Genomic DNA, 14,926 nt, shown 5'->3' on the forward strand with positions numbered 1-14,926 from the left:
GAAAATGTAACGTATAGTCTATAAATAAATGAACACAAAACAAACAAAAAAGAATTGAATAACCACATAACCAGAATGGAGGAGACCCGTGTCGTTAAAATGGCAAGAAATAAGTAACCAATCGGCAGAAGAATTATCGGAAGACTACGGCTTCGAAATTGAGAGTGGCACAGAGACGAATGGAACGCTGGGAGTGACGTTGCAGGACCGAATAAGAAACGAAGATCTGCGAAGAAGAATGAGTATTGCCGATGTTGTGGAATACATAGCGGAACTGAAATGGAACTAGGCAGTCCATGTAGCGAGAATGCACGAATCACAAAGGACGAGCAAAATTACAAATTGAATGCCAAGAGCAGACAAACGTAGTAGAGGAAGACCACATATACGTTAAGCGTTGGATATCAATCGTATTACCAAAAATTAGCAAAAAAGCTAAAAAGCTAAAAAGAGCACAAACATTGGAAAAGCTACACGAAATATAATTATTTAAAAGTTTGCCAAAAATTACCTACATATTCTAAAATTTTTTTGAAAAATTCAAATATTTTTCCTGAGCTCAATTTTGATCCAAAAATTCGGAAAAAAAACTGAAGAGTATTGTTAGGCATAAAAATGTATGTTAATAAATTTTTTCAGATTTTTTAAACTAAAGGATCGTTTAGGAAAATTGTTTAAAAAAAAACACATTTTTGCGATAGGGGACGCCTGGGGCCACCTAGGATGCTAAAAATTTGGCTAAAGGAGGTTTTGAGTGTGTACTTTCGAGTGTCTAATCCCAAATAAGAATTCAGCCGAGTGCAGATTTTACCATCTTATTCCTCTATAGCCTTTCGTAGGAATAGATAGTTTCACCTCCATCTTGTATTTTTTTATTTTTATAAGTCCCACCAAGGTTATTTGACTTTAACTTATAGACAGACTTTGTAAATATAACAAATAATGTGATTTTATTTTCCCCGTTTGGCTGCGCCATGTTGTATTATTAAAAAAGTTAGGTTTAGTATTTTCATTAAACCTTTTATCTAAGAACTTTTACATGATGCAGTAATAACACGAAGTGTTCTCATTAATATTACATCTGACAAGGTGCCAGGTGTCCATCAAACACAAAACATAAAACTCGTGAAACAATACTTGGAGCTAAATACATATATAATAACAATATAATATGTTATGACATCTATATAATTAATTTTTTTAATTGAAAAGTAAACAAAGATAAAGTAATACTGTTTTTTATTTGGAACTAATCAGTTTGTTGTCACATTTATGAAAACATAATTCAATCATATGATCGTTTGATAATAAACATTCCGGTGTGAATTTGAGGATGACTTTTATGATAACCAAATTATCATGTTATTATATAAAATGAAAATGGACCATTAAGTTAACATTTATTTCTAAGACATCGGAAAAAATCCAATAATTTATAAATATAAATACAGTAAAAAGATATTGATAACCAAATTACCTTGAAAAAACGTGTATTAACTAAATTAGTTTTATTTCTGAAAAAAATAGATAAGAAAATACTAACAATATCATAAATTTCCTGAATTTATTGAGAATTAATTAATCAACTATTTTATCTGATCTTATTAATAATAAAATAACAATGTTTTTTAAAATAATCTCAATGGCGTCATCAGTAAATACTCCAATAAATGACCGTTTTATCCCTTTCAGACCTGAATTTTAATTTGGCTACAAAGAAATTATTTTGCAATATATTTGTAGAGGAGAGTCATATTAAAAGCCAAAATTGACGTACATATATATATATATATATATATATATATATATATATATATATATATATATATATATATATATATATATATATATATATATATATATATATATATATATATATATGTCAATTTTGGCTTTTAATATGACTCTCCTCTACAAATATATTGCATATATTTTATATATATGATATATAAAATATATTTTATACATGTCTATATGACATTTGAACAATGTACATTGTAATGTACATTAGGATCAAGTTAAAAAAACTTGCAAATTAAAAAACAGATTTATTTTGTGAGTTTAACTTAATTGCAATACATTACATTGCGTGACATTTTTGAAACAGTTTCTTCCTTTTACGAAACAGATTTTTTCGAAACATTTTTCACAAAAAACATGTGTTCTTGCATGCCAGATCGGATGTTTACATCGAGTAGATTCTTTTTTATCGTCATACTCGGGGCAGTGGTCTACTAAATTTCTCCCAATCTCTTTTTCTGGTCGTATTTCTGATTTTTTTCTTTTTGGCGTATCAAGAATTGTAGACTGTCGAGGAGAATTCCCTCTCCATGTTGTAGCATTTGTAAATTCCACGGTAATATTGAAATCCCTTCGTATATATTTAAAGTAACGAAGAATAATTTCAAAGTGTATTTCTCTTTACTTTCGTACGTATTAAAACACCGAATTCTTTCAATTCATCTTAGCGTCGCCGAGTAAAATAAACCATTATTAGATTTGTTTATATTTCCTCGGTATTTTTTGATCAATAAACCGCTCGATTTATGCATTTCAAATAAACATCCATTTAGATCGCTGAGAAGTTTTTGCCGGAAAGATAATTGCTCACCCGCTAAGGCGGCTGTCGGTTATAGTCGCTTACAGTGTTAGTCAAAATTTTTCTTAAAATTTTTAATATTTTCGTTTTTCGTCCTTTGTCATGGAAATGTGTATAGTAACAGTTAATAGTTACAGTTAAAATAACTTACTCTCGCTGAGGCGTTGTCAGCGTTGACAACTGCTTGCAGCGTTATGTCCAAATTTTTCATCGAATTTGTAATATCTTCGTCCTTTTTTATGGAAAATGTGTTAATAGTAGCAGTTTAATGTGTTCAATTATAGTTACAGTTAGGGTGAAATTTGAAATGTTGCCATTATCCAGCTGTACCTATTCCTGTTTTTTAAGAAGCCGAGTTTCCAGTGTTTCAACTTCCAACCTCAATAATTCGCAGTGTAGTATGCAGTTTTTTTGTTCGTGTGTCGAGAGATTCCCAGTCCAGTTCTCCCAGAAATTTTTAAGTCCAGTAGGCCCAGTTTCCGACCCCAGAAATGTAAACTAGAGAAATTTAGTGAAAGTCGAGGTAACTTTTTGTTTCAAATTTCAAAGTAACGATAGACATTTTTTTCTAATAATAATAATTGATTTCATTATTTTAAAAGATAGTTCTTTACTTGTAATAATTTTTTATTTGCCACAGTTTATAGCCCAGTAACATTTGTTAGTTTTGTAGCAACAGAGTTTGTAAACGAATAGGAAATATGTAAGTTTTTCTTCTTTATTATTTTGGTATAAATTTCTGTAACGTCTAATATAGTATTTTTTGTGCCATCTGTATTTTCGTAACTGTTTGTGGTGACACAACAATAAATGTTTGATTTATTTCTCTAAACCATTTTTTTTATTTATTTAAAAAAAGTTTATAACATCTTTTTTGAGTTTCATTTAAAAAGATATATTTTGTATTTCTAATAATTATTTCAATAGTTACAACTAGTTGTTGTAATCGTTACAATTTGGCATCTCGAAGCGGCGTCCATTTTTTTGTTTCATTTTGTAGTTGCCCCAATCAGACCCCTTGCCATTCACTTATCCACGACCCAGCTCTCCAAACAAACCCTGAGTGCCGTTCGCACAGTTTCGTTTATTTTGCTTTCCCCTTCTCCACCCCAGTAACTTCTGTCCCAATTTTCAACCCCCTATAATTACACCCTATGTGGTAGCCAAAATATTACGTTACAACGTGGACGACCAGGACCTCTTTTGTTTACAGGTTTACCCATAACAACTAAAGCTTCACCAATTTTCATTTTGAAATGCAGTAGATCAAGGATATCTTTAGGGTTAGCCTTCTGTGTTTACATAAAGGCCTTATATTCTAGCTAACTATTCACACCGGCAAGGTCAAATGCATGAAAGATCACTTGTAAAGTCCATTTTTTTGATTTGATAAATACTCTGTAATATGACAAAAGCTGATCCAACAAGTCTACACCACCCATATATTTATTGTACAATACGATGGCCTCTGGTCTTTGAACATCTATGAATCTTTTGTTGCCCTTGTCCCATCTCTTCACTGTGTCCTCAGTGCCTTTTCCCATATAATTAGATCCAACAATGAATGATTTATTGTCTTGCCATTTTACCAACACTACTGATCCTTCGGCATTAACCACTTCTTCATTATATCCTCTGTTTTGTTTACTGAAATCTTTATCTGGTGTAAACGATGGTCTCTGAAATCTATTTAGTCGTACAGTAGCTATTGAATATATGTGTCTCACTGTTAATTCTTCGAAAAATAAATAACTTGAAAAATAATTATCAAAATAGACAAAAACATTTTCGGCTACATCTTTAGTAAGGTGCAACACTACGGAAGGACCCAAACCAAATTTGTTCATCAAATCTGTTGGTATTTCAATCGTCGAGCCTTGATAAATTAGGAAATCGTAAAGCATTCCATTGGCTCCGCACATAGCAAAAATTTTAATACCCCATGGGCATGGCTTATTCTTCACGCATTGTTTGAAATTTAGTCTTCCAGTAAATGGTACTATCTGTTCATCAACATTGAAATATTTATCTTTTTCCAGATCAAGACATCTGTTGCAGAGTGCATCAAAAACCGGTCTAACTTTAAATAATTTATCATTTGAATTGGCTGGTTTTTCTAAATTGTTTACTATATGGATATTTTTTCGTAATATGAAGAATCTATCTCTACTCATATTGTTTAAAAACAAACCAATATTTGGTAAGCCCATACAACCGATAATGATGTGGAGTCCAACAAAAGTGGTAATTTCATTTTTATCGGTTGGTCTAAATGTTTCGCCACTTTGTAAAGCGTATATATTGGTCATTTCATCAACTTTTTCAAAAAAATAATAGTGAAAAGTACTGTTAAAAGTCATCTATAGGAGACTTCTCTTCGTTTGATGTATTGTGGTGTATACTACGAGTCTTACTTGGTTTAATTTTTTCTGGGTACATACTTTCTTTTCTGCCACTTCATCTCAATTTTTTGTTTTTCTTATTTTTTATTTTTCCATTTTAAGAAAAATCATTTATCATTTCATAAAAAAAAAATTATAAATTTTATACACAAAAAAAAATATTGACAAATCTGATTTTCTGCGACATCCGAAGCATTTGTCTTTGTTTCTATTTCTTCATCACTAGAATTAGATTAAATATCTGAATGATTCTCCAAATACTGCAACATATTTTCACATTCAAGATCTAATTGATTGGTCATCATCTAATAGCGCCAATAACACCTCACGATCCCGTGGAAACCTGAAATAATATTAGAACTAAAGCCTGATGCACATTACAATGTACAATAAAAATGAAAGCTTACTTTCTAACAAAATATAAAAGAAAATATAAATTTTATATGCCAATACTTTGATTCTGACATTTTATAAAACGTTTGATATATGTATTTTATTAGTTTGTAAAAACTGCTATAAATAAAACGATTTTTTACTTACCTCGTTTACGACTAGTTGACGCCGCCATGACTAATAATTTTCACAAGTAACACAATACGTTTAAACCGATAGCTAAAGAGCAACTGATTTATTTATGTCTACCAGAAATTGTTTAAATTAGCAAATTAGCTGATTTATACAATATATTATCTTAGTGGATAGGATTACCTAAACTCAATGTACATTGCAATGTACACCAGGTCTGAAAGGGTTATAGTGTAATTTTCCTCGCCATGATGGATTGGCTTGAAAATTTGGATTTAATCTCTTAACCTCTAGTTCACTTTTGGACTCGAGCCCAAGATTTCTTTTACTTGGAAGGTGAAAGCCAATCCTTCTCGGGGGTGAAAAAATATACCTTCAAAATAAGTCCGGAAATGGAAAAATTAACTAATTGTAAGAACTTTTATTCTATAGAGTTTTTTCACTAAGTCTATACTTTTTTGAATTTTTTGCGAGTGAAAATGTTCATTTTTCAAAATAAAAATCACGTTTTCAGACGGTTCAAAAAGTAAGTATTTATCGAAAAAAAATATTCTTAGCAAAAATATAACACAAAAAAAAAACAAAAAAAATAGTGTACTTATAAAGTTGTAGACCCAGTAGAAGCAGAGATGTAGCTCATTAAAAGTAGGTTCGTTGTGAAATTCCAAATCGAATATTTCAACGTGAAATAAACAAAAATTAAAGCACTTTTCAGGGAAAACTTATCAAAACTTTTTGAAACTCTTTAAAAAAAGCTTTATTTTTGTTTTCTTTTTAAGTTTCTAGCAGTGTCAAAATAACTGTCAAAGTTAAATTACGCATTTAAAAGTTCTCCGTGAATTTTTGTGATTTAAGAAGTCCTCAGTACAGTTGTGGCCTTTGTACGAGGAAGTTGTTTTGTCGTTCGAAGCACATTAACGTAGAAGACTAAGAAAAATATAAAAGTTCAGTGTAATTGAGTTTATTTTACCCCCGTTGGGGGTTACTGTTTGGATACGATAAGTGTAAGATAGATTCAAAGTGTTAAAGTGTTAAGTTATTAAAAACTTGATATGGATTATGCGGGGAGACCACCAGACAAACCTCCAGATATTAGCCGGATGGAGGAAGATGTTAATATAGAAAAAATAAAATCCAATATAAACAATACCTGGGACGGTAACTCAAAAAACAACGGAGAAACTGTAAGTAGTAAAACTTCTAATAATTCTACAGAAAATGTTAGAGAACAATTTCTATATCAGAGCAGTGATACAGGTCCTTTTCATGTATATATAGAAAATAATACTCCTGATTTTAATGGTAAGATAAATGCCATCAAAATCGGTAATATTATACTACCAAATTTTCCAAATTTAGATAACAAAATTACTAGTATTGATTCAATCGGCAAGAATAGAATCAGAATTAAATTAAAAGACTATCAATCGGCCAATTTTTTAATCAATCAAAAAACTTGCTCATTATTTACAAACAACAATTTTGATGTTTACGTTCCAAAGTTTATACTACATAGACAGGGTATAATTAGAGATATAGATACTGAATTTTCTGAGGAATACATCAAAAATAAAATTAAACAATACGATATGCACTGTAAGTTTGAAGTAGCTTCAGTTAGAAGAATAAATAGAAAGGTAGAAAAACATATCGAAGATAAAACAGTAATAGACAAGGTTCCAACCAAATCATGTATTGTAAATTTTAAAGCTCAAACTCTTCCAAAATATATCATAATTAATAAAGTAATTAAAGAAGTCGAACCCTATGTTCAAAAAGTTTTATTATGTTTCTCTTGCCTTCGTTTTGGACATCTTGGATCTCAAAGCAAAGCACGTCCCAGGTGCAATAAATGTCATGATTTTCATAACACAAAAGATTGTACAGTAAATATATATACTCCTAGCTGTTTCAGCTGCCAAGGTAATCATTTTACGACACACCTAAGTGCATGCCCTGAGTTCTCTAGGCAAAAACAAATCAAGAATACAATGTCATCATTAAATTTAAATTTCTTTGATGCCTGTAAACAAATACCGAAAAAATCATATGCCAATATCGCCGCCAGACATAATAGTTCTTCCTTGACAACCAACTCTAATACCAATGATCAGTCCTATCAAGTAACTTCAAATCAAACTGGTTCGTTCGCAAAAAAGTTCTCTTCACAAATGTTTTATACCAGCAGTACTCCAGAAAACTCAAATTTAAAACGACAACGTCCAAGTACTCCCGATCCCTTGGAATCAGCTAGAAAAGAAATAATTTCCCCAATAAATATCCCTAGACAAAAAGGTGGTATTTATAATACCTCTAAATATACAGAGAATAGAAATACAACAAATTTGCAGACACAAGGAGTATCATTAGATTTAAATAATGTAATTTTAGAATTGGTTCTTAATATAATTAGTTCATTAAAACTCACTGAAAATTTAGATGCATCAAAAACAGAGATTATACAACAAATTAATAAATACTTAAGTACGGCATCGATCTTGCAAGAAGACTTACATGGACAAACGTCATCTTCTCAGACATAACTAGTCCTATAAATTTTTTACAATGGAACTGCCGCTCAGCAGTTTCTAATAAACCAAATTTAGAAGCCTTACTTATTCAAAAAAATGTGTATGTGGCCATGTTATCAGAAACATGGTTTAAACCAGAAAAATTCTATAACTTCGCTGGTTATAATTGCTTTAGATCTGATCGCCCAGATGGCTATGGAGGTACAGCAATTTTAATTAAAGATAAAATAATTGCAGAAGAAATAAATTTATTAGATAACTATAATTTTACTTACACATGCATGGCTGTTAAACTTTCTTGTATCAATAAACCTATACATATAATATCCATATACAAAGAACCACGTATTAGAGTAACAGTTGAAGAATGGATCCATTTTTTTCAACACATTCCTCCGCCATTCATCATTGGAGGGGACTTCAACGCTCACAATATGGCATGGGGATGCGAAACTAATGATACTCACGGTAAAGTTTTATTAGAGGCGATAGAACAATGTAATCTAATATACTTAAATGATGGTTCTCCAACTCTTGCACTGAGTTCCAGTCAATCAGCAATCGACATAACAATTTGCACCCAGGACATTATATCTAAATTAACTTGGTCTGTTATTCAAGATCCACATGGTTCTGACCATCTACCCTTGACCATCTCCTTAGAAAATTCCAAACAAGCAACACCACCTGGTAACAATACACAAAAAAGATGGAATCTAAATAAAGCAAATTGGAATCTGTATTCATCCAACTTTTCTTCAGAAATACTTCCTCAAACTTATGAAGAATTAGTCAATGAAATAAATAGATGCGCATCCATTGCTATTCCAAAAGTATCAAAAAACAAAATATACCCTACAAAAAAGATTCCAAAACCATGGTGGGATAATAACTGTGAAACAGCTGCATATAACCGTAAAACAGCCTATAGACGTTATAAAACAAATCCCAATATTCATAATTTAATTGAATACAAAAAATTGGATGCATTAGCAAAGAAAATTTTTAAAAATAGAAAAAAACAAAGTTGGATAAACTACTGCGAAAGCCTTAACTCCCACAGTCCAATCAGCGACGTCTGGAAGAAAGTACATCGCTACAAAAACCGAAAACAGTCCAATAAACTCCCGATAAACTGCGAAGCTGCATGGATAGAAGATTTCCACTTGAAAATTTCACCTCCTTGGGTACCAAATCAAATAAACGAAGTTACAGTCACCGTTTCCAGAGAATATTCAAATCTAGAAAAACCATTTGAATTGTGGGAATTAAATTATGGACTCGAACAAAATAATAATTCGTCTCCAGGGATGGACTGTATATCATACTCTATGTTATATTTTTTACCCACAGAATACAAATCATTATTATTACAAATTTTTAACAATATATGGCAAAATGAGAATTTAATTCCCAAAACATGGAAGGACTATATTGTATTACCTATAAAGAAGCCAGGAAAGCCAGATAACAACGTTGAGTCTTACAGACCTATATCTTTAAGTTCTTGTATACTAAAAACTCTAGAAAGATTAATCAAAAATCGGCTTGATTACTGGCTTGAATCCGAAGATATCCTTCCTAAATCTCAATATGGCTTCCGGAAATCCAGGTCTACACAGGATGCTCTCACTTCACTAGTTTCCTCTGTTCAGGTCAATTTCACAAATCAAGAATCAACAGCTGCAGCATTTATAGATGTAACCTCTGCATTTGATAACATAAATTTATATATTCTACATAAGAAATTGTTAAATCTTGGAATGTCAGTTAAAATTTCAGATTTCATTATATCCTTGTACAAGAATAGATGGACTTACTTAAAAATAAATGAGACACTTTTAACGCCAAGGCTAACGAATATAGGTATACCACAGGGTAGTATTTTAAGTCCACTTCTTTTTTCATTGTATAATATAGATATAGAACAGATAGTACCTCCACACTCTAATATATTGCAGTTTGCAGATGATGTTGTGTTGTATACCTCTCATACTACCCTTGACATTTGTAGACGTCAACTCAAATCTACACTTGATTGTGTAAAAAGTTATTACCATTCTCTAGGCTTATCAATATCAACTACAAAGACTGAAATTTGTTTTTTTTCCAAAAAACGCCAAACTCCCCAAGGTAACTTTAAATTAGGAAAAATTGAATTTCCAATCAAAAATTGTGTAAAATATCTAGGCACATATTTGGATCGTAAACTGTTATGGAAGGATCAAATTCATTCTATTATAAAAAAATCGGAAAACTCCATGAATATCCTTAGAGCATTTTGTAAAACCAATTGGGGAGCTGACCCGAATATTGCATTGCTATTTTATCGCTCAATGATTCGACCAATTTTCGATTATAGTTGTCATTTATATGGGTCTGCGCCAACAAAACATCTTAATAAAATTGAAACCCAGAAGAATAAATGTTTGAGGCTATGTCTTGGTTACTTAAAATCTACTCCTATTAGTATTATTGAAATTGAAGCTAAAGAGCCACCCCTTACACTACGCAGACAGTTTTGTACAGATAAGTTTGTAGCTAGAGCTATATCAAAAAACTCCAGCTATTTAAAAAATATTCGTTACTTGAATATATTAGACTTAAACCATAAATATTGGCGTAACAAAAAAACTCCCATATACGTTGAAAGTTATAGGAAACTAACAATATTTGAAGAACAATTGTATCAAAATAAAATACCACCAATTTATACACAACCTCCTAAGACTCTCTTCTCTAGGATAATAGAAACATATTATATGGATTCAAATCTTCCAGGAAGTATGATCAATAAAATAATTAAAGATAAGTGGCCTGCATTTCAATATATTTTTACTGACGGCTCTAAAATTCAAAATAAAACGGGTTGTGCAATATATCACTGGAATTCTGATTACAAAGAATCATGTCGATTGCCCAATGAAGCTTCAATATATACTGCCGAACTATCAGCTTTATTTCTTGCGTTAAAATATATAGCCTCTAATGGTATGAATAATTATATCATTCTGACTGATTGTAGAAGCATTATGGACAAACTCACTTCTATCAAAACCACAAAAAACCTAAACCATATTGAGATAGAAATAAAGAAGTTACATTATGATATTATTTCCGCAGGTAGCTCGATTATTATTTGTTGGGTAAAAGGACACTCTGGAATATTAGGAAATGAAGAAGTCGACAAATTAGCTAAATCTGCAGCTTTAACCAAACATAATATAAACAACATACTTCTTCCAGTAGCAGACATAGATAATATCAGAACAACTGCAAACAAAGATGGCAACGTTTATACAACCAAAGTACAACTGGAATAAACTTTAGAGCTTGCCAACCACTAATACCCAATGAGAGATGGTTCAAATATGAGACAAATAGGTTATTTATAAAAACAATAAACAGAATAAGATCAAACCACGCACTCACTCCTGCATACAAACACAGCATAGGTATTACTGATAACCCCTATTGCTCCTGTGGTAAAGTGGGAGATCTGCAGCACTTTATATTGGAGTGTGGACAGTACAAACAAAGTATCAAAATAATGTATGAAAAACTAATTGAGCTAAATTGTTCATTGCCTGTCAATTTAAATACAATTATTTTTTCAAATAATAAGCAGATATTAAAATGTATCTACGAATACATAACATCCTGTAAATTTAAATTATAACTAGTTTTAGGTATTCAAATCAAAACTTGTAAATATGTCAAAAATTGAATGTGTATACCAACATATTACTTCCTGTAAACTTATATTATAAATAGGCTTAGGTAATAAAATCAAAAATTGTAATTACCACAAATAGTCTGGCTAATTGGCTATGCCAAAGCCATTATACAATAAAAAAAAAAAAAGTTTCTAGCATCAAAACTCAGCGAGTTACGCCCAAACATCGTGAAAAGCACTTAAAGTGTAAAATAACCAACAAAGATGATTAACTAATTTCATTATTCCTTTGTTATAAAAAGGTAACAAATCGTTTCTTTGTTATAATAGACGATAGAGTTATTTGGCCGCTGTGTGGTGAAACAAGGATCTTAACTATGACTGCCGGTCAGTTGTGAAATGGGGCTGTTAACTTGCTTGTATTAGTTCGCAGTTCGTTCAATTAATCCTTGTTGTGAAGTAGTATTTTATTTTGAGCTACAGTGCATTTTTATTATTTTGCTACCATGTCTGAGAAAAGAAAAAAGTTGTGTTGACGATTAATCAAAATTTAGAACTCATAAGTAACATTAAAAACGGTGCTTCCCCTAAACTTACTTATGTGCCTTCAGTACGGTATCTCGGTGAGTCGACAGTGCGAGACATTTTAAAACAAAAGGTTAGACTTCTTTCAACAGCATCAATGTCAGAAAGCTCTTCTGCCATGAAGAAAAGAGAAACTTCGTTTTACGTAGAATTAGAGACGGCGTTGGTAGAATGGATCAAAACAGTTTTTTGACGTGTTGGGCTTAAAATGGGATTTTGATGCGTCATCTGGTTGGTTGACTCGCTTTAAGTTACGCCATGGAATAAAGGAAATAGGACTTCATGGAAAAAAACTTAGCGGTGACCAAAAGGAGCTAAAAGTGAGTTCTAAGAGTTCCTATCTTCAAATGATTTGAGCTACGAACAAATTTATAATGCAGACGAATCGGCCCTCTTGGGGAAACGCCTTCCAACTCAGACGCTAACTTTTGCAAGTAAATGTAAAGCAGGGGGCCATAAATCCAGCAAAGAACGGATCACGATTATGTCTTGCAGCAACGCTACAGGAAGTCACAAACTGAAGTTGCGGTGATTGGCAAGGCAAAAAAACCTAGATCTTTTAAGAGTGCAAAAGCAGAAACACCACACAGAAACAAAAAAAAATATTCCAAGAGTGGTTCAAAGTCAAATTTGTACCAGAAGTCAAAAAACATTTAAAAGCAAACAATTTGCAAAAAAAAATTGTGTTGTTGATTGAAAACGCCCCCTCACATCCTGAAACGAATATGTTAAGTCTGCTGACGGAAAAATATTTACCAAATTTTTGCCCCCAAACGCGACTGCGTTAGTTCAACCTATGGACCAAGGCGTCATTGCATCTATGAAGAGAAACCACAGAACAAAGTTACTTCGCTCACAAATTGAAGAAGAATATGACTAAGAAAAAATTTTTATTTCAAATCCTTTATAAAAGGTATATAATAAAATACCCAAACGGGCTATATCACAAATGCATTACAGAACGTTTTCGGAATGTAAATTCCATCATCAGTGTAAAGAAATATACATGCTATGAGATTGTTGATAACAACTTAGTTGCTAACAACAGATCCTCGAAGACACTTTGCCTCAGGACCATGTAACCTATGTAGAGCCACACGTTGCCATGTTACCAATTCCAACGGTAACTTGAACATCCTAATTTGCAATAATATATAATGTAACATATCTATAAATTAATAACATTTAACGAGTTTTCACCCATATATTTTAGTGGCTCATAGCATGTATACTTCGTTACACTGATGATGGAATTTACATTCCGAAAACGTTATGTAATATATTTGTGATATAGCCCGTTTGGTTATTTTATTATATACATTTTATAAAGGATTTGAAATAAAAAACTTTTGTGATACATGGTATACAGCCAGCTACAGGAACTTAGTTTCCTAGTAGATATGACTAAGAGTTTTTGGAAACCATTCATTATTCTCGACTCTATTTAGGAAATCGCATCTGCGTGGGAGTCTGTAAAGTCTTCAACACTTGTGAAGGCAAGGAGAAAACTTTTACCAAACATCGAAAATTGTGTCGAACTAGCAGTTGGAAAAGATGAAAATGAACTGACAGTCCTTACAAGTTTAATGAACTCCGTTTAATGAACTTACCGACCCGGGATTTGAGCATTTAACGTATGAAGACATCCTAAGAAAATGTCGAGGAGAAAACGAGCAAAATGATGGAGAAGAAGAGGAGCTTCTTACTGGTGGACAAGTTACTCACAAAGCGGCCTTGTGTCTCGTGAATGAACTTCTAGAATACCTGCGTAAAGTACAATGTAGAAAACAGAAACACATTTTCCACTCAAAGAAGCTGAAATAAGTGACAGACTACTTTCAATAAGTGCAAAAATGTAAGTATATATTGAAAATTGAAAATTATAGCTTTAGGAGAAACTACATTTTTATTTTTTGCATTTATGTATTTGACTTCCAGTTAGGGCTTATCTGCGACACAACTCCACGGATAAACGGGAATTGACTGTACAATCTACTATATAATAAGACCTACCTTAATTTTTGGTTTGTTGTAACAAGCATCGAATCGAACTGCGTATCCAACTGTATCTTGTTGCACGAGAGTGCCCGTCTCATCCGCTACCCTATTAGCCAAAGAAATAGCCGCTACTCTTCTTGGTTCGCATACTCCTATTTGTCCGGGCCATTCCGCCTCTATCATGTACTGCAAAAAAAGAGAAAAAATCAGATATATGAAGGAATATAATACATGTCCTTTTAAATATAAATTTTAACTTATTATTATATACCTTTTATAAAGGGCTAGTAATTTTGCCCTTCGCATGCGACGAGGGATCCAATCAATTCACTCATTAATAATAAACTTCTTGCATGTAAACCAAGTAAATATAAAATATGATATGGTACTCTTCTGACCTGACATAATGTTTTTTACTATATTCTGTATATATATATATATATATATATATATATATATATATATATATATATATATATATAAATTAAATGCATTAATATTACAGAATTAGGCTTAATATGTTGTTTACTTTAAAATTGTCCCCTAAGGTGTATGTTTTATCATATTTTCATATTAAATAATTTCAAATAAAAATAAAATAAAATAATAT

General features: G+C 31.7%; 1 protein-coding gene across 2 annotated transcripts in view; it reads right to left on the reverse strand.

The window, feature by feature from the left end:
- Positions 1 to 14,926, reverse strand: part of LOC140450276 (probable ATP-dependent RNA helicase DHX35) — a 332,996-nt gene that overhangs the window by 114,628 nt on the left and 203,442 nt on the right. For both annotated transcript variants that reach the window (XM_072543802.1, XM_072543803.1), the window contains one exon: positions 14,332 to 14,502. In XM_072543802.1, the coding sequence (XP_072399903.1) occupies positions 14,332 to 14,502 (171 nt within the window). The remainder of the gene's footprint in view (positions 1 to 14,331; positions 14,503 to 14,926) is intronic.

Source organism: Diabrotica undecimpunctata, chromosome 9 (assembly GCF_040954645.1).
Source record: "Diabrotica undecimpunctata isolate CICGRU chromosome 9, icDiaUnde3, whole genome shotgun sequence".
Classification (NCBI taxonomy): Eukaryota; Metazoa; Arthropoda; class Insecta; order Coleoptera; family Chrysomelidae; genus Diabrotica; species Diabrotica undecimpunctata.